Genomic DNA, 24,575 nt, shown 5'->3' with positions numbered 1-24,575 from the left:
TATCCCCTATTATTGGGGATGGCTTGGAAGGGACAAAAACCACCAAATAACCCAAATACTCGGAGAATTCAGGACAGTGTCAGCCACCGAATTTGACATGTCACAATAAAAATGTAAGTACGCACATTACTGTTATATCGAAGCCCCCTTGCGTTCTGCTGTGGTCAGGTAAAGGTGAGCCGGTTAAACACGCCTAGCCAATCAGGGCCGAATCTGCTGATTGCGTAATAGCGCTTTGGCCAATAGCAGGCCAGCTTATTTGCATGTCCGCTTCAAACCGCTGGTCGACATGGCGGAGCGGGCTGTTGGTGCCCGCGGAGCGCTGTTGTTTACGCCGTCCCAGCCCTGACCGCGCTGTGTCTGGAGGGAGAAGGAGGGAGAAGAAGGAGACGGTCTCTGCGCAGGTAAACCGACCAGCCCGGCCGCTTCACCGGCGTGCAGAGCTGCGCTCTCCGTCATTGCTCTGGGCGAAGTTCAGCCTGTCTGTCAGTCAGCTGGTGGTGACACGCTGTTATTTGATGTAAATAATTCTATCCGGCTGTCCGAGTTTTGAGGAGTTGTTACGCGCTTTATTATTTGAAAGCCGCGTCCTGTTTGTGGGCTGCTGTAGGGAGTCTGACACCCCGCAGAGGTGCCGTGTTTGGGACGGAGACCAGGCTCCATCTGCACCGGGGTTTAGCGGATAAAACGAGATAAGAAGTTTTCCACTCGGACACCGTAAAGCTGTTCGGATCCGTTTCATGCTGGCCGACCTCTTGGTCCTGTCTTGCACATTTCTGAAGTAAATATCTTTTTTTTTTTTTTTTTTTTTACATTTTCAACGCTGATATTTCTCTCCTCCACTTGCCATCTGTAGCCAGTTCCATCCACGAGACAAGGGCATTTTTTTCACGGGACCCGCTTTTTTTCTTTAAAATGCTATCCTTTACTAGATATTTTCTCCAAATAAATTAAAATCTTAAGAGCAATCTTATTTCTGTGAAGCTGAACCACAGCATGGGAATTCTGGTGAATTCCCGGTTTAACTTTATATCACAATCTTTGTGCCCTAATTGTACCGCTGTTGAATTTTACAGAAACTTTGTACGTAACCTTGGACAATCAAGGCTTTATTCTTCCATTTTTGGCTGTTTTGTGGAACACCTCAACACGTTATATATATTTTAAATTGGCCAGTAGTGTGCCTTGTAATCCTGATCTGGTAATCCTGCGTTGCGGGTGTCTTCTGTAATCCAGCGAGGCCTGCTGTTCTATTTCAGTCGCTGTGGGCACTGCTAGTTCTGCCTCGTGCTCTGCGCCCGGCCTGGATTTGGACTGAGATGGGAGACCAGTGCGGGATGACGATGACAGAACACACTCTCGGTGGGTAGGGGATATGAAGTTATGCCACATAAAGAAATCCTTGTGTTGGTCTTAGTTTGCCTTGAGGCTAAAGAGGCTTGTGTTTCTGTGAACTATCATGTGAAACTTTCTGCTCTTTCTGTTCTCTCTCATCCAGACGCCAAAGAGATCTCCAGTATCTCCGGTATTACCATGTCCCCCTCCAGGCAGTATGGCCAGACTACCCTGCACTCCTCACTGTCCCTGCACAAAAGCTACTCGGGGTTCAGTCCCTTCTGCAGCGAACACAGTGTCACACAGTGCATCTCCTACATCAACCAGGTGAGCCATCATGTCTCTGCCTGCCAGGAAGACAGAAATCAGTTCACACGAAACAGCAACCAGTCTCTGCTTTCACTATTTAAAATCAGCATTCATACTTTAATTAGAGATCTACGAAAATTAATTTATGCAGGAGAGTTTAATTCATCTTATTCAGATTTTTTTCAGTTTCAGATCACTTTATTGACATTCAGTCAGTGGAGATGCACTGTTGAACAAAATTATGAGCACAGGTTACAATACAAAATAAAAATAAAAGCCTGCTTTAAAAACATAAGCTAGAAATATAATATTGCACTGTGGAAAACCTATAGAATATTGCATTATTTCTAAAAAAAATTCTACTGTGTAGGAATAGCAAAATGGACAAAACACTTTAAGCACACTTACAGAAATATCTGTGGGCGGTGGTATCCCTTTATGTGGAGTGTCGTGTGTTTAAACCAGGACACTGCAGGCTGTGGTAACTGGCTTAGATAGACTAAGGTCTATATTCAAAACATGGCACTGTAATAAGACTGACCAGAAATGGACCATATTTAAACGTGTAGTATCCTTCACTGTGCATTGAACCCAGACCCCCCCCCGGCATGGCACAATCACCCAGAGAATTTTCCCTCACTCTTTGTATGTCTATTTTGTCTCCCACTAGGAGGCGTGTTCTCTGGGCCTGGGCACCGTGTGTATTGATCTGTGTTTGGGGGGTGAGGGGCTGAAGGCTGTACCAGTGCTGAACCTGCTGTACGAACTGCTTCAAATAAACCGGCGACACCAGAAGGCCGCTGAGGAACTGGAAACGCAGCAGATGAAGAACAGCAGTGACATGGAGCACTTACAACACAGCCACTCCCGACTCAAGGTACAGTCCTCACTTTGAGTTTGGTGAACAAGCCCTTAGGTGAACTGTTTTCATTTTTGTGGGAAGGAGTGGGGGTGTAGGGGTGCCTTTGACCCCAAAATCAATGAAAACTGGAGTCCTGAATGGTGGCTAGATTACACTCCTTGTCATTTATTACGGGTGGTTGATGAGTGACAGTTACATGGTTCTGCTGTTCCAGGATCAGCTGGAACACACCAGGAGGGAGAACTCGGGCCTGCATGAGGGGGAGAGGCAACTGCAGCTCAAAATTAAAACCCTGCAGCGATGCCTGAAGTCTGAGAAGGAGGAGGTTTGGAATTTCTCAGAACATATAAGTGGTGTGAAAAAGTGTTTGCTCTCTGATTTTCATACTTTTTTTCCTCTGTGTGTCAGATTAAAATGTTTCAGATCAAACAAATTTAAATGTTAGTTAAAGACAACACACATAAACACATAATGTGGTTACGTGAAGGATTTTATTATTATGGAAGAATAAAAAGAAAAGAAATTCTAAACCTACATTGCCCTGTGTGACAAAGTGATTGTCCCCTAAATCTAATAATAAATTGGGGCCACCCTTATAAAAACTGCAATCAAGACTTTGCAATAACTTGCAGTGAGTCTTTTACAGACTGAGCTGTGGAGGAATTTTGGCCCATTTATCTTTGCAGAATTGTTGTAGTTCAGCCACATTGGAGGGTATTTTTAAGGTCATGCCACAGCATCTCAATAGGATTCAGGTCAGGACTTTGACTAGGTCACTCCAAGGTCTTCGTTCTGTTTTTATTTAGCCTATCAGAGGTGGTCCTGCTGGTGTGTTTTGGATCATTGTCCTGCTGCAGACCCAAAGTTTGTTTCAGCTTGAGGTCACCAACAGCTGGAATTCCTGGTTTCATATAAATCAGTCTTCCAGGTCCTGAAGCAGCAAACCATCACTGTTTAACACTTTGTCGCGCAATTTGTAGTTTTGGATTTTTCTCCTTTTAATAATAAAATCCTTCACTTAATATGTAGTTTTGGTGATTGGTTCAGATCATCAATTTGGATGATCTGAAATATTAAAATGTGACTAACATGAAATAAAAAGTAAGAAATTAGAAGGTGAACAAACAGTTTTTTCACACCATTGTATTTAGACTGTGATACAGTTTTTTAATTTTAGTTCTTTACATCACCAGAGTAGATTTGAAAGGAAAAAATGGAGACAGAGTTTTAAGTGCTTGAATTCACTAGTTTCAACTGAAACCTTTTATTAAAATGTTTGGAAGTGGAATTATTGTTATACGCAGTCACTTCATTTTAGGGCTGCCATTGTACACCTCAGAATTCATCCACTAGCTTCTGTCCTCTGTCACATCATCCAGAAACAATAGTGACCCAGTTCCACTAGAAGCCATGAAAACCAGCACACTGCCCCTGCCCCGTTTTACAAATTGTTTAGTGTCTTTGGAACACGAACTGATTCAAACATTCACCACACAATTACACCAATCTGTGCTTGCAAGTTATGCACCGTAACAAGCTTCATCTAAAGAAGCTTGTTCTATTTTGAATGCTAGTCAACATTTCTTTGTATGCTGAATCCTATGGAACTTGAACTCATTGACCACTACTGGTGGATGGATAATACATTTGGCTTGTGCTGCAGAAAATGGCTCATTTCAATGATAGAGAGAAGATTAGAATAAATACCAGCATATTCACAACCAAATGCCTCAAAAGGTGCAAGCTGAAGGCTCTGCAGTCAGTACCTCAACCTAAACACCACTGACAATCTGAGCGTAGCTCTCAAATGCATTTACAAGCTGTGATGTTATGTAGCCAGAGGGTTATGTAAGCCGATCATATCCGGTGCCCTGTAATTTTTAACATGAACCTTTTTTTTTGTTTGTTTGGACTAAGAATATTGAGGTTATTGTTGTTTGAGTCCATTTCTGTGACCCTGCAGGTTCAGAAGTTACAGAGCATCATCTCAAGTCGTGCTTCACAGTACAACCACGATGCCAAGAGAAAGGAGAGGGAATGTGCCAAGCTGAAGGAACGACTTAACCAGCTCTTGGTGGAGAAGAGAGATAAAAAACTGGGTAAGATGCCATTGACTGATCATAGCTGGCCTGCATTTACATCGATCAGCTACAACATTATGACCACCTGCCTAATGTTGAGTAGGTCCCTCTTCAGTTCATTAGGCCTCTGATTTTATACTGTGGTATCTTGCACCAAGCAGTCATTATCACCTTTATCACCTGTATAATATACTGGAGCTGGAAGTTTTTTGGTCCTGCATGCAAAAAAAGAGAAAAACAAACAATTAAATAAGAAACTATAAATGTATATGAAAAAAGAGGAGGAAGGGCCCCACACCTGTTGATATTTCAAGTCTGAATAACGGATTGAGGAGTGAATCTTCTCTAGGGACAAACAGGACATAATATCTCTTAGCCACTGGGCGTGAGTGGGTGACGTGGAATTCTTCCACTTGAAAAAAGGGCCAGAAGTGAGATCAAGATTTTTGTATACAAATTTAGTCAAAAATTCAGTTCTGAGTTATGTTATTTTGGCTGAATTCTAAATTTGATCCACACAGATCAAACACAGCATCTTGTATATCAGCTCTGTTTTTACATTTTCAATGAACTGCAGGATATCACAATATGTCAGTATCACAATATATCATGATCAATACACACCCCTAGCAGTCATAATGTTAGGGCTGATCGTTGTATGTTTGCACCGCTGAGTGGTTTCAGCATGTGAAATGGACATCAGACAGCTGATGCTACTATTCTCCACATTGGGTGTATTATTTAAATTATTCCACAGTTGGTTACTGTTGCAACAAGACTTTAGATGTGTGTCTTCTGATTAAATATCTCTGATCCAGCGGCTGTTAAGAAATGTCATTCAGCAGTGTTTGGTTACAGTACTGTGCAATTTATTATTACAGTTCTAAAAAAATGGGAATTAAAAACAACATGCAAGGATTTCAATCTTATATACCTTTGTTTGATTTACAACAGAACACTATTTGACCGCTAGTTACATGAATTATGAACAATTCCAGAATAATGTTCCTTAATGTAAAATTCTGAATATAATTTTCTAAAAAGTACATAATATAATCATAAGATTCTGAGATTTTGGTGAAATCTGGGACAGTGCTAAAAATCAATATTGGACTCCTAGGAACATTGGAACATTTCCAGAAGTCATTGTCTGCAAGCACAGTTCTTTACAGTGAAGTGGAAAAGAAAACCGAATGTGTCAGAAAACATGGATCAACTCATCGTGATACACTGCAGCACAGCACATGGTGACATGATGAAACGTGTCCTCTGTTTTTAACAATTACCCTTAATGAGCAGTGAATTAAATTTATATTTTTCTTACAGCGATACTTTCTCAGAATAAACCATAGGATGTTCTCATTCTGATTTTCATTTTACACTGCATCCTATCATTGAATGACTGATCAGAACTCACCATGGAATAAATACTACTTAATAAATGACTCTATGCACCTGTTCAGTCCATACATTATTGTATAACTTGAGTTTTGTATATTTCTAAAGCTATTGAAGTTTCTAATCCTGTGGGAAGATCTGATGGCAAGAGAGGCCTCTGGAAGACCGGGAAGATGGAGGCAAGGTGAGATACTCTGTAATGATGACTTATTAACAAAATCCATCAGGAGGTACGTGGCTGAGATCTGCTCTTCTCAGGCATGAGGGAGAAATGTACAAGGCCCTGCTGAATGACTACGAAGCGCGGCAGAGGGCCTTGATGGTAGAGAACACAGAGCTGAAAAAGGTTCTGCAGCAGATGAAGAGAGATATGGTATCCATCCTGAGCCCAAAGAAACCTCAGGCCAGAGGAGAGGCTTCAGATGACAGCCTGGAACAGGTGAAGGCTAGTGTGTGCCATGAGAGAATCCATTAAAAACAAGATACATGAAGTGCATATAACATGGAAGACATTATGTAATGTTTCTGGTATGATTGCAATCTGGGCAAATGAAATTCTCTGAAATTGTCAGTCAGTAGATGCCCAATGAATGAGGTTGTTGAGGTCAGCTTATATGAATAATTTGCATAAAAAATATAACACTGTAATGTTTACTGATTTAATTGCGAGTGTTCATGTAGCTAGTCTGGATTTAAATACACTAAGTGGTGGACCAATGAAAATGGCTCCACTAGTAGCCAGTAGGACATGGTGAAGTACTCATCTAAATGACACTTGACACTTAACCCTAAGTTGTCCCTGCAACTACTGATTGTAAGTCGCTCTGGATAAATACTGTAAATGTAAATGTAGTCTTACATGTAGTCCTATGAAATCATTGTGTGTCAGGTGTGCTCAGATGGGGAGGAGGAGATGTGTGAGGCAAGCAGAGAGTGTGTGGAGCAGTCATGTGAACAAGCGCGTGAGAAACTCACCAACAGCATCCGGCAGCAGTGGAGGAGACTGAAGTGTCATATGGAACGGCTGGACAGTCAGGGTAAAGCAACCTGACCGAAGAAATCTCTCCCTGTTCGTGATATTTTTGTGTGTGGTTTATTTATTTATTATCCCTCTCAGCATCCTTGGTGTCGGCCCCAGATCGGGAGGGGGAAGGAGAGGAGCTGATCTCTAGGCAGGTGCATGAGGAGGAGGTGCTGCGCATGCGTCTGGAGCTTCAGCAGTGCCGCGATTTCATCCAGACCCAGCAGCAGCTCTGGCAGGTCTTTATTTCTCTATTCTCTGTATTACTTGCATTTAGTGCAGACTAATTCACAGCACACTGCTCACTAATTGGTTAAAAGCAGAGGACTCATTTCGTGACATGACAATCACTTCACTTTCACTTCATCATGAGCTGGTAAGAGACATTGTCAGATGATATCGAAGTAGGAGATGCTCTACCTGAACATGTAGCAAGTAAAGCGGCGGAACTTAGTGAGGTAGCTGGGAGTTATTTCAGTTGGTAGCTCCCATGAATGGTAGCACCATGCTGGAAAGGACACAGGCTTGTTCAGTGTTAATCCCTTCCGCTTACTTTGATGCGTCAGACTGACAGATAGAAGTACAATCAGGTCTAAATATATTCTAACTGTTTTTGACTCTATAAACCACAATGGATTTGAAAAAACTCTCAGCTTTACTTTGAGGGTATATACAGCCAAATCAGGTGAACAGTGTAAGAATTATAAGTTTGTATATGTGCCACTTTTTTTTTTTTTTTTTCTCAAATCCATTACGTTGGGGTATGGAGCTCAAAAGAATTGTCTCACTATTTATGCACCTGACTGTAATTCATGATGCACTAAATGTGCCCAAATTAAATTAATTGTCAAAATTCCCATGTAAATGTTTGCAGTTTGTGCTGAATCTAACTGCCATGTAAATGCATGGTATCAGTTGTAGGTACAAGGAATTTGGTAGAGTAAATAATGTTAGCCTAACATTGTTCCAAAACTCAATGTCAGTATCAATGCATCCTTACCTGTCCTTACTCTATTAACAACATTTTGTAAATCTTGTGTGTGCGTAGCAGCAGCTGAGCTCTCCCTGTGACGATGAGACTGCAGCACTGCTGAGTGGTTGCTACACCCTGGAGGAGAAGGAAAGGCTAAAAGAAGAATGGAGACTCTTCCAGGAGCAAAAGAGGAACTTTGAAAAAGAAAGGAAGAGTTTTACAGAGGCAGCCATCCGGCTGGGCCACGAGGTAGTGCAGTCATCTGACTGTGAGACCCTCCAGACATGGACATTGAATTTCAGGTGGAGATGTTTGCCTGGAAGGTCCTGAATGGTGGCAGTACACAGATATTGAGCTTGCTCTACCACCATTTTCTAATAAACTAATGTGAACCATCGGCATGTCCTTCAGAAACATGTAATTGTTTATTTTCCTGTACCTGTCTGACTTCCTCCCATGTTTGTACTTTTCTCCTGCAGAAGAAGGCTTTTGAGGATGACCGAGCAACATGGCTGAAGAACCAGTTTCTGACCATGACTCCATTTGTGGACCGCAAGAGACCCGCCACATTGGAATCACACAGCACTGCTTCTTCTGGTGAGGGCTCGCTCCTGTGCTGAGGTCAGAGCAGCTACTGAAATCAGGTGTAATTAGGGTTGATCTGTGGCAATATACCTATATACAGATGTGCACCAATCACAGTCTTTTAGGAGCATTATCCTGTTGAAAGAGGGCACTGATGATGGCACTCATGATTAGGTGGTACATGGTTTTCCCAGTCTCTTGGTAGGTTCTGACCGCTGCACACTGGAAACAATTAAGTTCTTGACAAAGTTGCTCAAATACTTTTACTTTTCCATTTGTTTGTTCTAACACACCATTTTGAATTTGAAGTACGATAAAGTGTCATTCTAAATTGTATGAAGGATAATTTAATATGCACGTGTCTGAAAATTGAGCTATGGCTTTTTTTTAAAAATTTTTTATGAATTTTAACCTCTGTTTGCAGTAGTGAATAAATGTATAAATCTTAAACATAATCTGCAGGGGCGGAGGCTAAGATGATTTCCACTCCAGTCCCTCCTGCCAAATCAGTTTCCTACTCTGCCTTCACCACACCCAAGACTGGCTCCGCCTGTGTGCCATCTACAGTCGATCTGTACCGCACCCTCCGTCTCATTCCAGAGAGCAGGTAATTGGGGGCTAATTGGATATTTTGGGCCGTTTTGAAAAATTTCAAACAATGGATAAGGCACCCTATCTGATTTAAATTAAATTGATTGGTGTGAAATTCTCAACCCGTATGGATTTTTTTTTTTTCTTTCCTTTCGGTTCAATGTATAATTATTGTGTGTGTGTGTGTGTGTGTGTGTGTGTGTGTGTTTCTTTCTTCTTTCCTCTCATTAGTCTGCGGAGCCAGGGTCGCAGGGGAAGCAGGCAGGACTTCAGCAGCCTCAGCAGAGACTTGACAAAACCGCGGCTGCACAACGGTACTGCGGACTGCAGCCTCCTCTCCCTGCTCAAGGACGTGGAGAGCCCCACCTAGAGCAGAACCCCACTGTGCCAGGGTGTGGTCTTGCCAGCATGACATTCCAGTCATCTATGATTGTACTCTGCAACACATCCACTTCTCTCGGAGGAGTGAAACCAAATTTCCCAAGAAAACTGTTGCCATGCAGTGACTACCCTGTTGCCACGATGTGAACTATGGTACACCATAATATTCAAATATTTTATCACTACACAATCCTGACCGCACTTTAAAATTCATATGTTTTTTCCAGAGTATTGCGTTTTGTACCTTTTTACTAACATGTCGAAATAGATTTTTTTTTAAAAATAAATGTGCGTGAGATTTTTATTTACGGATAAAGAATGTATAGAGAGGAAAATAGTTGAATGTCACTTAAAATATATATATATATATATAATGTGTGCATAGATTAATTTGGATGTCATCTTTGCTCTAGGTGGACTGAGTGAGTTTTTATTTATAAGGATCAATCTTTATCAGGCTGCTCTGACAAATCAATGCAATAAAGTTTCTACGTTGAAAACGAGACACTCTGATCATTTCTAAACCGCATTCAGGCGAAAACTGGAGTTATGCACCGCGGGATTTATGGAGACTGACTGTCTCAGAGCTGCTTAACCAATATTAATTTAATAGCAATCAAGTTTTATTGAGTCGGATTTGTAATGTGGTAAATGCGGTATGAGGTATTTTCTTCTCTCAACATATGATCAGTCAAAGTATTGGATGAACAGCTTATCTACGAGGTTACGACTACAGAAGCTTTGCTCGCAGATCTCGGCCCACTGGCGCTTCAGTGGCGGACATCTTGGCGGACGTCCTCTTCGTCTTCCATCTCGTCTTCCTCGTACTCGCCCATTTCGTCGGCGGTGGCGTCCTGGTACTGCTGGTACTCGGACACCAGGTCGTTCATGTTGCTCTCGGCCTCGGTGAACTCCATCTCGTCCATGCCCTCGCCCGTGTACCAGTGCAGGAAGGCCTTGCGGCGGAACATGGCGGTGAACTGCTCCGAGATGCGGCGGAACAGCTCCTGGATGGCGGTGCTGTTGCCGATGAAGGTGGCCGACATTTTAAGGCCGCGCGGCGGGATGTCGCAGACCGCCGTCTTCACGTTGTTGGGGATCCACTCCACGAAGTAGCTGCTGTTCTTGTTCTGGACGCTCAGCATCTGCTCGTCCACCTCCTTCATGGACATGCGGCCGCGGAAGATGGCCGCCACCGTGAGGTAGCGGCCGTGGCGCGGGTCGCAGGCGGCCATCATGTTCTTGGCGTCGAACATCTGCTGGGTGAGCTCGGGCACCGACAGCGCGCGGTACTGCTGGCTCCCCCTGCTGGTGAGGGGGGCGAAGCCGGGCATGAAGAAGTGCAGGCGGGGGAAGGGCACCATGTTGACCGCCAGCTTGCGGAGGTCGGCGTTGAGCTGGCCGGGGAAGCGCAGGCAGGTGGTGACCCCGCTCATGGTGGCCGAGACCAGGTGGTTGAGGTCACCGTAGGTGGGCGTGGTGAGTTTGAGCGTGCGGAAGCAGATGTCATAGAGGGCTTCGTTGTCGATGCTGAAGGTCTCGTCCGTGTTCTCCACCAGCTGGTGGACGGACAGGGTGGCGTTGTACGGCTCCACCACGGTGTCGGACACCTTGGGCGACGGCATGACGCTGAAGGTGTTCATGATGCGGTCGGGGTACTCCTCGCGGATCTTGCTAATTAGCAGGGTGCCCATGCCGGAGCCGGTGCCTCCGCCCAGGGAGTGGGTGAGCTGGAAGCCCTGCAGGCAGTCGCAGTTCTCCGACTCTTTCCTCACCACGTCCAGGATGGAGTCCACCAGCTCCGCCCCTTCGGTGTAGTGGCCCTTGGCCCAGTTGTTCCCCGCCCCACTCTGACCTACATGGACATCGTAAAGACATTACGACAAAGACAACAATCACATCACTTCATAGAACTGCATATCATACCGTGAATGACTACGTATGTGACACATAAAATTGAATTACTACACTTGTGCTGCCATGAGAGTAACTTTATTTGTTGTACATAGCAAAACCTTGTTGGCATGGACGCGTTCTCACACACACACCGGGGTTCAAATAAGGGCTCAGAGACACACACACTGGACCGGTGGAGCATGTCTTCTAATAATAGTATTATGCGCTGTTAAATCAAATTTAGTGTTTGATATTTACTGTGACTGGAAAATAAAAATGAGATTATTTTTGAATGATAAACACTTTCACGTCAACTGTTACTGGCAGGCCGGAAAAAGGGGATTTTAGATGCAGGCATGTTAATAAGAGCAGAGTTCTATTCTTTATAGTTTTTATAATTCAACTCTTGAAGTGATTGTCACATGTGATACACAACAGCACAGCACACGGTGCACACAGTGAAATTTGTCCTCTGCATTTATCCCATCCCCCTGAGTGAAGAGTGGACAGCCATGACAGGCGCCCGGGGAGCAGTGTGTGGGGACGGTGCTTTGCTCAGTGGCACTTCAGTGGCACCTTGGCGGATCGGGATTCAAACCAGCAACCTTCTGATTACGGGGCCGCTTCCTTAACCGCTAGGCCACCACTGACCCCTCTTTATTTATTACAGGATGGTAGTAGCCTAGTGGGTAACACACTCGCCTATGAACCAGAAGACCCGGGTTCGAATCCCACTTACTACCATTGTGTCCCTGAGCAAGACGCTTAACCCTATAGTTGCTCCAGGGAGACTGTCCCTGTAACTACTGATTGTAAGTCGCTCTGGATAAGGGCGTCTGATAAATGCTGTAAATGTAAATGTAAATGTTTATTGCTCATCCTTTCGTTTTCATATTTTCATTTTAGAAATGTTATGACAAAATGAAAGGAATCTTAAGTGATCAGCATGATCCATTCTCATTAGCACAAATACAGGCGAAAAGGCCAGAAAAATGGATAGATGCTGGATTTGAATTGACTGCTGAATGACAAAAATCTGTGGTTTTATTGAATATTTTTAGTTTCTGGAACCTTGTTGTAATTGTTCTGTGTGTTATTAAGGTGAGATATTTTTGTTATTATTGTATTGTATTATATATAATATTGTATTATTTTATATATGAGATGACAGCCCTGTGCCCTACTTGTCTATGATTTTGTCTTGTTTTAATTTATTCCTCCTTTTCCTGATGACAGCTAGTAGTGATGGGATGTAGGAATTACAGGAGGGGCCAACAGATTTTTGGATTTACAGACTACACCAAAAAAAACAACTTCTGTGTACCCGTGTCGGGAGTACCCAACCCTGTCTGTTCCTCATAATCTACCATCAGGTTTCCTCTTCAGCCTACACCCCCTAACACCCCTGCCGGGTTTAGGTACTGCTGCACTCACTGCCCCTCAGCACTTGTGTGTTAAGTTGAGCTTGCAGACACATTGTAATGACTAGAAATTCTCCCTCAAATGTTGAGTTTTATACGTGTGTGTGTGTGTGAACTGGGGGTGCACAAAAATCCAAAAATGTATAAATACATTATAATTTTTCTTCGTCTAGCACCTAACAATCTGAGCATGCTCTTCACTGACAAGTTTGAGCCTTATCAGGGCTCTTAGTTTGAAAACTCAATATTCTATAGAAATCGAACGAGAATTGCTGGTGTCTTCCTCTTGTAAGTCGCTTTGGATAAAAGCGTCCGCTAAATAAAGTAAAGTAAGGCTGCGGGCGGGTGTCGCACTTTCCTTTACAGTGACTCGAAATGTGGCTAGAAAGACTCACCAAAAACAAAGTTGTCCGGCCTGAAGATTTGTCCAAAAGGACCGGATCGCACCGAGTCCATGGTGCCAGGCTCCAGGTCAACCAGTATGGCACGAGGGACAAATTTGCTTCCTGTTTATAAATGGAAAATGGGCTTCATCCGTAGTGAAGGGACAAAATGACCTAAATAGGTACTGGGCTGCGACGTCCTGAAGGCTTTTGGGGGCGCAGTGCTGGTGCAGTGCTCTGCCTTGCATGGTGTGGGGGCAGAAGCGCTGAGTCCAGCTCATTTCCGCCCACATCTGCACCAGGCCTGCATTCTGCCCTCAAAGCTGTTTCAGGTCAGCCGCTTATTGGTCAATTATTATTAAAAACCCAAAATCCAGATGTGGGTCAGAGCCCCCGGAAATGACGTCATTTGACAGGTACCGGAAGCTTCGTTGTAGTACACGTTGATCCTCTCCAGCTGCAGGTCACTGTCGCCTTGGTAACTGCCCGTGGGGTCGATCCCGTGCTCATCACTGATCACCTCCCAGAACTGCGGAGAAAAGAACAGGCTACAGAGTCCGCGGATCTGCGCATGCGCGGGCTCCGGTGAAGGCCACTGCGGACACTTGTCCCAGACGCGTGTCCCACCTTGACCGCACCCATGTTCCGAACAACAACAAAAAAAAGAAGTCAAACAAGTTCGCTTTATAACAGCGACCGCCTGATGCTGATTTAGAAGTTGTCGGTGCTGAAAATTCTTGAATAATGTTTGTACAGACACCTTTACACATTCGAGGAGAAAAGTAAAAAGACAAGAGATCTGTGCAAACACGATAAGTTCATTACTGGAATAATTCGTATTGAATAACGCACCTTGGCGCCGATCTGGTTGCCGCACTGGCCGGCCTGGATGTGCACGATCTCCCTCATGGCGGAACAAGGAGCAGCCGCTGTTCTCCGCACCCGCGATGTCCTCGAATGCTCGCGGTCGTCCGCCGGCAGACTGTCCCCCTCCCCGCGGACGCGGCGCCCGGTGCGGGCTGCTTGCCGCGCGGCGATTGGGCGACGTCCGCCAGGCGCCGCATCCCCGGCAGCCAATCAGCGGCGGCTGCTTTGATGCAGTGATGCTGGAGGAGAGGATGGCGCTGGCGCTGCAGCGGCCGTCGTGACGTCACTGCTGATGAAAAGGCGGCCTGCAGCAGATTCAGGGCTCAGGCATCATCATCAGCATCCTCATCCTCATCACCCTGGCCGGGTCGCCTGGACCAGACAGAGACGGTTGGTGGTAAAATATTGATTGCGTCACAGATTTATGTTCCACTTTCATGGAGCGTTTATAAAGGCCTTATTAACATATGAATATGTAAGTGCTGTACCTGGCAGGGGGCGTTGACAAACACTGATCAAATTCTGTTTTCCCTAAAACAATAATTACAGAATTTTCTTATTACCTTGAAACAGTGACATGATGTGTGGAGAGAAAGAGACTCTGAGCTGCAACACAATATTGTTCTCCATCTGTAGACCTTCTGCTTGTAGGAGATCTTTCATTATTTTAATTGGGAGTGACTGACACCCCGTTCTCCTACCACATCCTGGGACACTCGTTGAAAATAATCTCTTTTCCCAGATATTTTCCCATTTCAGAGCTACTTCATTAATTTCACTACTGCCTAAAATATACCTTATATGCCCCTTCATTGGCTGTAGGATCTCTGTAGTGTCCTGTTCTGTTCTGCTTAGTAAGAACTATAAGTATGGGTGTGGTCAAACTAACACTATATGCCACGCCCTGAATTTTCTCATACTACTATAATAATCAGAAAAGCAACACACACCAAATCACTCATCAATAAATAGTGACGTTTATTACAACAATATTTATGGCTCATTTACAACTGCATGACCAGTGTTAAAAAGCAATACAGACCAAATCTCCATCATCATCATCATCATCATCATCAGGGCTTTTTACATTCATTCATACTCTGAGCCCCGTCGTCCTGAGACTGGAGAAAAACACACACACAACACACGCACCTGCTGAGGTGAAAAGTGTGACAAGTTCCGTTGATGTGAAGTCCATCGCTTGTTAATAGGCTGATATTAATTCATCACTTTTTGGCTTCTACTCTGAGCATAAGAACAAACAAATGCGTCAACAGGCATTTACACTTCAAAAGCTCAAGATGGGGGGGGTTCACTGCTGAGATTCCAGCCTGATGTCTGGTCTTATCTGGTCCCCCAACCCTCCTGTCCATGAACTGATTTCATGTGGCTCCAGCATCAATAACAAAGTTCTTCTCTGCTGTTTGAGGACCACGTCAGGAGTGGGACGGGGACCTGATGGACGGTGAATTAGTCGCCGTTTATGCTACACGACGAGGAATATTTACACAGTTGTGATTGATTGTAGTGGTTTGTGGAACTCGATGATTTCCATGTGAGTGGTCTTTTTATTCCTCATTGCATCTCAGCAGTCAGGAACCAGTGTAAATTTGACTCATCTCAGTCCATCACCATTCATTTTAATAGCTGATTACAGGAAAAGGACTCTGTAAACAATGCTGCATTCCATCATTTTTAGAATTGGTCTGTATTTCCCTGTAGAACTGGTAATGTTAATAATAACACTGAATTCTGACATACATTTATCCAGTCTATCAGAGAAGAATTAGTGCTGATAACAGCCTATGGCCAGCGCTGTGCATCTCCATGTCAACAGTCTGCCACACAAGGAGGCTTCCCATCCACATTCATATGGTGTCAGTACAAAAAAAAAAGTCCCAGTTTTTAAATAATGCCAATTAAAGTGACTCTGACGGCTTCATATAGTAAACATTGTGCGCTCATGTAAAAAAAAAAAAAAAAAAAATTATTTTAGTTATTGCTGCTTCAGATCAGACACCACCTTATCTACATTTTGTAGAGTGGACAAAATAGTTTTACTAATGGAGTGTGGACAATGATTAAATCCATAAAAATTATGCACGCAAACCTGGCAATAGGTTGTAAAAGTGACAAAAGTGACATTTTGACACGTCCAAAATCCTTCAACCCCTTGAATGCACATCAAAGGGAACAACTTCACATTTGGGTTCACATGCTGCTGTCCCAACCTACATTCACACAGAAATGGGTCATGTGACGTACCAGAGGGAGCAACTCTTAAAACACAGTTTTTTTTTTTTTTTTTGGTTGTAAAATCAAGCTTTACATAAACAGCACAACCCCATTACAGTCTCACGCAAATGTCTAATGAAAGTTACAACATTCACTGATCACCGATGGGTGCAAACGGCCCATCTCCCATGATCTCATGTCACATCCGACTTTTTTTTTCTTGGGGTGTGGTTCTCCACATCAAGGCACGCGAATATATTCAATATTCTGCACCGTCCTCCTTCACCCAATTTGAAGGTGTGGCGCATCAGGCCACTCCCTTTCCTTTCTGGGCTCCACCCCACAGGGCTGAAAACTGTTAGCATGATTTACATCTTGGCCGTCAGATAATGACCTGATTGACATCATTTTAGTTCTACAAAAGTAGAATCCACTTGGCACTATTGACAGTTGTGGCATTAACAAATCTTGTAATTATAACTCATTTTAAAGCTTCAGGCAGATCCCCCTCGTTCTGAACGCAGAGCACATCCAGCGTTTCCCACTCATCGTCGGTGCGTCGCAAGCTGTAGACGGGGCGTCCACTTCCTCCCGTTCATGCAACATGAGCCGTTTCAGGGAAAAGGTCCCCTCCTGAGAGGAGAAAGCGTCCGTTCATCACGATGAAGCGCTGGACTCGGCCACAGACAGGCCAGAGTCTATAGGGGAGGAGACGGTGCAGTCCAGGCTGAAGGACTGTGCGGGGACCGGGAGGGGGTCCGTTCCCGAGAAAACGATCGAGTCCTGCAGCAGCGAAGTGCTTAAGGTCACTGTGGAGGGTGGTGCCGCACCTACAAGAGGGGACGACTCCTCTGTCTCTGGGGCAGAGTCCGCATTTGAGGAACTGACTGGAGGGGGGACAGAGGGAATCATGGAGGGCGTGGCAGGAAGGACTGGGGGAGGTGTGTGCACTATGGGGGGTAACGAGTCCGGCACGGGGGAACCGCTGCCCTCTGTGCTTGAGGGGACGAGACCATTCACAAGGACAGCAGCGGGGTCCCTGCTGAGGTCTGGTAAAATATGAGTGGAAGATTCCACTGGGGCTGGGGGCTGGGGGGCATGTAAAAGTGGTGTAGTGGTTTCTGCTGTGGGTGAAAGGTCAAAAGTACTGTCAACATGGAGAGCTGAGTCCACCGCAGGAAGAGAGGAGTCAGTAGGGTCCAACGGAGGGGGTGGGACGGGACTCGGAGAGCCTGCTTCGGCCAGGGTCCTGGTGGGGGGGGTCTGGTTAGTAAGTCGGGAGGGTCTGACGGCGCCTATGAGGAGGGGGGAGCTGGTGTCCATGGGACTGGTGAGCTGGGTGAGCTCACTGGCGCCAGCAGCCGGATGCTCCGCCTCGTTGGGCTCAGAAGTGGGGCGCTCTGTGGTGGGCGTGGTCGCGGGTTTATCCTCCTTTCTGAAGAGAGGGGTGGCGTCGGGCGCCGGCATCTCCTCATCAGCACAGCCGGAAGGCAGAGTTAAATCGACTGCGGAGGAGGCTGTGGAATTGATGGTGGCCGCAGCTCCTCCATGCGGTGGCGTGTCCTGTACGCGGTCGTAGACTCGGCTTCCGGTCCGGGTCAGAAGGAGCCGCTGCTCGCCAGGTTTGCGTGGGGGCAGCAGCGGCTGGCGCGTGTAACTCTCGCCGTCTGCCAGGGACTCGGGGAGTGGCTGATAGCGCGTCTCCGGCAGGAGCAGGATGCAGATGATGCAGATGAGGGTGCAGCAGGCGAAGATCACATGGTGCAGGAAGTAGCCCTTCTGGTTGTGTAGCTCCATGATGGGGGCGGTCAGCATCCCGAAACCCGCACTGGCCAGAACAAGACCCAGCCCACCACCTCTGTAACCAGCAGACACGGCATACGACTTATGAATATGACTTATGCAAGTATTCAGAATACATCACCTGATTCACCATACCCCACTATGAATATATCATTCTAATGCAATAGTCAAGGATGGTTTTGGTGTAAGTTGTCATAAATCACATGATCTTTAACAATGCCGCAACTACTTCATTAAACTCGTTAAACTCATTCACCTGTGAATGTATTAAATCTATGAATGTTAATGTTTTATTTCTTGGAAAATGCTGTGATATTTTTACATTTTTCCAGATTATTGCAGAATGTAAGTAAAAGAGTCACATTATTTATGCAAAACAAGTCAGTATGTTTTCTACTTTTCAATGCATTGATATGCATGACATTTCCAGTTATATAAAATAAAAAATAATTTAATCTAAATTAATATAAAACGAGTAAACCATCTCAACACCAGGTAGAAGACGCTGGATCGCTGACGAGTGACGTCATCAGTGCGCTGCAGTATGGATGTGACCACCAGAGGGCACACTAGGTCTGTTTTACAGCATGTCCACAAAAGACTAGGTAAAGCACCACAAACAGCCATTAGTAATGCTGCAGTTGTTACTGCCTCCGGAAATGTGTAGCACTCACCTCAACTTAATACTAATGCAACCTTGGTGGCCTAGTGAGTAATAAGCAAACTCATAACTGGAGGGTTATGGGTTCAAATCCCGAACCGCCAAGGTGCCCTTTGTGTCACTGTGTGCTGTGCTGCAGTGTATCATAGTAACAATAACTTCACTTTCTTTTATTTCCTCCCTCACCATCCCCTCCCATGTGGATGGTAAATCTCTCCCGGAGAGCATCCCGGTGTGGACTGATCATGTGACATCGCTGACTTCTATGGATTTCCCTCTTTGGCTTTTACTGCCTGGCCCTTACAAGCTATCTACTGATTCTACCTGATCTGCTAAATCACATATATACATCACTTCATCATATTACATCACCATTTATAAATAGACTACGATAATGTCTTATGCCATCCCATCTTGGATGAATCTCATTCAACATGAACATCCCAGGGTAATCCAGTGCTGAGCCTTGGTTCCTAGTCACCTTGGATTTGATCAGTAGGGGCCTTGGACACTGTTGGGTGCTTTGAGCCAATGCACATTGTAAAAAGAGCTGTATAGATAAAATTGTATTAATTGATCGGATAAAAAGGGGCAGATGTGGTCTAACTCACCTGATGACTGTGGGGGTGATCTCTGCACAGAAGAAGATGCTGAGGTTGCTGACAGCATGTGAAGAGAACATTCCGATGATGGAGAAAACCACCGAGAAGTTTGACTTCAGGTCATCAGTACTTTCTGAGGAAAGGGTTAAAAGGGTTTATCATTATTAAAAATCTTCCATCTATTTTCAATCAGCAAAATTATGATTAACACTAATTAAAATGAAATGCATTTAATACACAGACTAATGGAGATAATAAGGCATTAATTAAAACTGCCCCAGACATTCAGTCAGGACCCAACTGACCAGTTCCTAGAACTAGAAACCAGGATCCACAGCGGGTTGTGCCATGGCCTGCCACCCTCAGGGTTCCCTGGTTGTTCCATCCACACTAGGACTACGTTGGTTGTAGGTGTGATTGTGTGAGTGAAGGGCCAAGCAGTGGGCGGGTGTTTCCTGCTTTGTGCCCAGTGTCCCGGGATGGGACCTGGCACCTGCATTCCAGATCTGGATTGTGACCAAATCAGGTTTTCGGGAAATATTCCCGATGTCCAGTCTTTTCACACAGAACAGGACAATAAGACAATGTTTCTGTGACAGCTCCTACCCCACTGCAATAAGACGGTCCAATCATAACTTAACCATTCAAGGTGCTGATATTAACAGTGTCACATTCTAAAATATTAATTGTCTTGGCTTTGGAGACAAAAAAAACCCATTATATCTTATACAACTGTACTCTGTACAATAAAAGGTTAAACCTCAACTCAGTGCCACCAAACTAGAAGAGGTCTCTTTCATGAAAGCCAGAGTGGAGGCATCTACCAGGCCTCTGTAGGCTGTAAATCCTTTTAAAATGAAAGCCTAATAAAACCGGGGTTAGGGACAGACAGCAGAAAACACCCGTCTCTCCTGAAACACAAGGTCGCTTGACTTCCTACATTTAAAACGCGCACACTTACACACACACACACACACACACACAGAGGAAGTATGCCACTGTTCTGAACAGAGGAAACTGGGTGACTGGATTACGGATGCAGTTGCCAGTGTGTGTGTGTGTGTGTGTGTGTGTGTGGCAGGGATTTTTGCTGTGTGTTTGTGCAGAGTAACAGAGGTGTTGGTGCTTTACCGATGTTGAGTTCGGCGCTGTACTTCCCCAGCACTGACCGCCACGGAGAAAAGAGAAGGGGTGGAAGAGACAGAGAAAACAGATGTGAGCGCACAAAAGAAGGCATCGGCACAACTCCCCACACTCCAGGAAATCAGGTTAAGTGTCAGCCGATGTCCCAGATCCCTCCACGCACAGCCGTTTCCTTATGATTAACACACAGGCAGAGCCTTTTTCCCCACAGTACAGTTCGGAGCTAAAGTTCTCTTCCCAATAGTAACTCCCACTCCCTAAAATAAAAATGAATCATTCCATTCAATTGGAGAAAATCTGCTGCTATTTAGAGATGTGCTACAAGAATTGGGGGGTTGGTCTCTCCCAGCTCTAAGATGCATTCATTTGTTCACAGTGACTGTTTTTTTTTTTTTTGGACACCATGCTGTATATGGATTAATAAAGAAATATTTATACAATGAAATTACAGTAAATGTTTTTGCTGAAACACGCTGCATACACATGGGGCGAAGTTACTACAAAACATGTGCTCTTATCCACCCAACTCCACAATAATCTGAAGGCAGAGATATGAGGTGGAACAGCGCAGGCTGGACACACGGCGCATTTACGATAACGATAAAGCGCTGCAGTATGGTGTCAGAAAGTTCACGCTGAGGAATGCAATGCATTGTGGGTTCTCTAGTTTATTCAGTGAACACAGAAATGTTCTGTTAAAGGGTCACAGAGTGTATCAGTCTATAAGACAAAAGCCATTGTCTTCTTGGCTGAGTGGACGTATGCGTGGGGGGTTGTCTGCAAAAGAATGTATGAACATTAGCAACACATCAGCTCAAAACAAGCAGCGAGGAGATGCTGGTTCATTTCAGTTTTGTGTGTGTGATTCTCCAGTCAAGAAAAAAAATGTGTTGCCCTTGTTTCACCAAAACTGTCTTCAACTGTGTACACTCAGTTCCCCGAACACTGTTCATGTTATTAGAGCTACTAGTCTGATTGGCTTAGATTCTCAGCACCATAGCTTGGATGTTTCAGAGCTGGAAATATGTGCCCAATGAAGACAATGAGCCAACATTTAACAATTTAACATTATCTTGTGTGAATATAATTGTGATATAATTAGATAAAACTTTGGAATTAATTGTACATGTATGTACGTATTGTGATGTTCAGTGCTGTTTCTGCACCCCAAACTTTTTATGTACACACACACACACACACACACACACACACTTTTCACACTTACAATTAAGTAGGCCTAATTGCAAAAGAGATGCCAGTGCTGTGATGATCATGAACATCAGCAGGCCACCCCGACGACCCATCATGCCCACTGCTGGGCACAGTGCCAGGCAAGACGCCACAGCGATGCCAGCCATGGTGTAGTACTGGGCGTAAAAGTTCTGGAACATGGTGTCTTGCTGAAGCTCGTGTTCAATCATGCTGCGTGCGAAGCAGTGGTGGATGCCATATCCTGTTAGCCTGCAGAAGGTGACAAAGTGAGCTGTACCCTGGTCCACGGGAGCGGTACCCTGCCCGTATCCCAAACATGCACATAAACTTACGAGTTGACACAGAGCACCACGATATTCTTCCACAGATTTCTGGTGCCAACCATTTTAACAATGCACGTCTTCTTGGGCTTCTTCTGAAGGGCCTGCTGAAGCTCTGAAATACACCAAAAAAAAAAAATCTAGACGTCCTTATCCAGAGTGACTTACAATCAGTAGTTACAGGGACAGTCCCACTGGGGCAACTTAGGCTTAAGTGTCTTGCTCAGGGACACAATGTTAGTAAGTGGGGTTTGAACCCGGGTCTTCTGGTTCATAGGTGAGTGTGTTACCCGCTAGGCTACTACCACCCTATTTTCAATAAAATGGAGGACTAACACCTATTTACAATGTAATATTAATTTTCAATACGCATTTTAACTGTGAAATTTAAGTGGGAAAAAAAAACAATTTTAATTGGTGCAATTAGTTAAGTAGCAGCTGTTGTAAAAGCCCTTCAGGTTTTTTTATTTATTATTAACCTCTGACCCACCAGCTCTTCAGTGGTGCCGTCTGAGAGCTTTAAGTGATTTACCTCTGGACAGTTCTGGTCTCCATAACGGACGTTTACTGTCTGCCGCACACCAAGCACTCCAAAACGGATTGAAGGTGAATGAAAAAGACGAACCTATCAGCAGCTCGCCTCCCTCCTTCTCCAGGTTGGCCGCGTTCTTCTTGTCAATTTGGGTTATAAGCCGCTTGGCACGACTAAACTGCTGAGTCGCCAGCAGCCAGCGTAAGGATTCTGGGAAAAGCCTTTGAAGAAGAAGAAGAAGAAGAAGAAGAAGAAAAAATTGATCTAGTGTTTGTTGTGTGGTTTCCGTAAAACTCATATAGGTGTGCTCAGTCATCATATTCATGAATGTCACAGCGCCACAGTGATTTCTTTCAAATGGGGTGGTTTGTATCTTAAAGCCTTTAACATTTAACATTTTGATATTATTATTATATTAATCTTTCAATTATATTATTGATCAGAATGTGTACAGGTAAATATCCAGTAACTGCCCAAATGATACGTAAGTTAAGTGAAAAATATTATTATTAAAGGAAGAAAAATAAGTGATCCCAAACCTGTGTGACAAAGTGATTGCCGCCTAAACCTAACAACAAAGCTGTGGAGGAATTTTGGCCCACTCGTCTTTGCAGAATTGTTGTAGTTCAGCCACATTGGAGTGTTTGAGCATGAACCGCCTTTTTAAGATGATGCCACTGCATCTCAATAAGATTCAGGTCAGGACTTTGACTAAGTCACTCCAAGGTCTTCATTCTATTTTTCTTCAGCCAAACAGAGGTGGACTTGTTTGTATGTGTTGGATCATTGTCCTGCTGCAGAGCCAAAGTTTGTTTCAGCTTGGGGTCACCAAGTGGTGGCCTAGCGGTTAAGGAAGCGGCACTGTAATCAGAAGGTTGCCGGTTCAAATCCCGATCTGCCAAGGTGCCACTAAGGTGCCACTGAGCAAAGCACCGTCCCCACACACTGCTCCCCGGGCGCCTGTCATGGCTGCCCACTGCTCACCAAGGGTGATGGTTAAAAGCAGAGGACAAATTTCACTGTGTGCACTGTGTGCTGTGCAAAAAGATGGACAGAGATTCTCCTTCAGAAGTTTTTGGAAGACAGCAGAATTCACGGTTTCATTTATCACATCAAGTCTTCCAGGTCCTGAAGCAGCAAACCAGCCCCCACACATCACACTATTTTGACCATATTTTACTGTTGGTGTGATTTTATTTACCAGATATAATGGGACATCATTAAGGTGTTTTCTAGCTAAATTGAAACAAGTCTTAATGTTCTTTTTGCTCAGCAGTGGTTTTCATCTTGGCAATTTTTGCCCAGTCTTTCTTATGGTGCAGTCATGAGCACTGATCTTAACTGAAGCAAGTGAGGCCTGGAGTTCTTTGGATGTTGTTTTGGGGACTTTGTGACCCTTGGAAGAGTCATTGCTGTGCTTTTTTGGTAATTTTTGTCAGTCGGCCACTCCTGAGAAGGTTCAACACTGTTCCATGTTTTCTCCATTTGAGGATCATGGCTCTCACAGTGGTTCGCTTTGGATTTCTTGGCATGATGTCTAGCTTTTAAGGATCTTTAAGGTCTTATTTAAGTGACTGAGATCAGGTGTGGCAGTAGAGATCCTGAGGTGTGGTTGGAGATATTGAACTCAGGTGTGATATGCTGTAAGTTATGTTTTAACGGGTGGGCAATCACTTTTTCCATCACTTTTTCTCCCTTAATAAAATCCTTCACTTAAACACATTTGGTGTTTACTTTGACCAATATAATTTTTTTTATAGTCTGAAACATTTAAACGGGACTAACACGGAAAAAAGTAAGAAATCAGAGAGGGGGCAAACACTTTTTCACATCACTATAGGTAGAGATTCATTGGTATATTGATGTTTCACAAGGTTTTCCTACAGTCCTCCATCCTTCTGCTTAACCTTCAACCACACAGGAAGAAGGTAAAGTAATGGCTGCTGAGTTCAGCTGCGCTCGTA

General features: G+C 44.4%; 3 protein-coding genes across 4 annotated transcripts in view; 1 reads left to right on the top strand and 2 right to left on the bottom strand.

The window, feature by feature from the left end:
* Nucleotides 1–271: 271 nt before the first annotated feature.
* Nucleotides 272–10,039, top strand: ssx2ipa (synovial sarcoma, X breakpoint 2 interacting protein a). Of its 2 annotated transcripts, none has more exons than XM_028975905.1 (14): nt 272–404; nt 1,260–1,362; nt 1,499–1,662; nt 2,315–2,521; nt 2,721–2,831; nt 4,470–4,605; nt 6,094–6,169; nt 6,244–6,424; nt 6,875–7,022; nt 7,103–7,245; nt 8,058–8,228; nt 8,459–8,576; nt 9,027–9,171; nt 9,387–10,039. In XM_028975905.1, exons 2-14 carry the CDS (start codon nt 1,320–1,322, stop codon nt 9,523–9,525), a joined length of 1,782 nt encoding a protein of 593 aa, XP_028831738.1. In that variant the 5' UTR covers nt 272–404; nt 1,260–1,319; the 3' UTR covers nt 9,526–10,039. The 2 variants fall into 2 exon arrangements, with proteins under 2 accessions (XP_028831738.1, XP_028831737.1); XM_028975904.1 differs by having other exon boundaries at nt 8,055–8,228.
* Nucleotides 10,040–10,137: 98 nt separating this feature from the next.
* Nucleotides 10,138–14,286, bottom strand: tubb2 (tubulin, beta 2A class IIa). The gene is made up of 4 exons (XM_028975906.1): nt 14,089–14,286; nt 13,657–13,765; nt 13,249–13,359; nt 10,138–11,391 (listed from the first exon to the last, which is right to left on the bottom strand). Exons 1-4 carry the CDS (start codon nt 14,143–14,145, stop codon nt 10,307–10,309), a joined length of 1,362 nt encoding a protein of 453 aa, XP_028831739.1. The 5' UTR covers nt 14,146–14,286; the 3' UTR covers nt 10,138–10,306.
* A 771-nt stretch (nt 14,287–15,057) lies between these two features.
* Nucleotides 15,058–24,575, bottom strand: part of LOC114788042 (solute carrier family 22 member 23) — a 29,757-nt gene continuing 20,239 nt past the window's right edge. Inside the window, exons 5-10 of the mRNA XM_028976161.1 lie at nt 22,705–22,832; nt 22,092–22,194; nt 21,773–22,008; nt 20,536–20,568; nt 19,414–19,537; nt 15,058–18,196 (exon numbers count right to left, since the gene is read on the bottom strand). Of these exons, the coding sequence (XP_028831994.1) occupies nt 16,996–18,196; nt 19,414–19,537; nt 20,536–20,568; nt 21,773–22,008; nt 22,092–22,194; nt 22,705–22,832 (1,825 nt within the window). The 3' untranslated portion in view covers nt 15,058–16,995. The remainder of the gene's footprint in view (nt 18,197–19,413; nt 19,538–20,535; nt 20,569–21,772; nt 22,009–22,091; nt 22,195–22,704; nt 22,833–24,575) is intronic.

Source organism: Denticeps clupeoides, chromosome 4 (assembly GCF_900700375.1).
Source record: "Denticeps clupeoides chromosome 4, fDenClu1.1, whole genome shotgun sequence".
In the NCBI taxonomy this organism is placed as follows: domain Eukaryota; kingdom Metazoa; phylum Chordata; class Actinopteri; order Clupeiformes; family Denticipitidae; genus Denticeps; species Denticeps clupeoides.
Note: the sequence above shows the minus strand (reverse complement) of the source record. Positions and strands in the feature narration are given on the sequence as shown.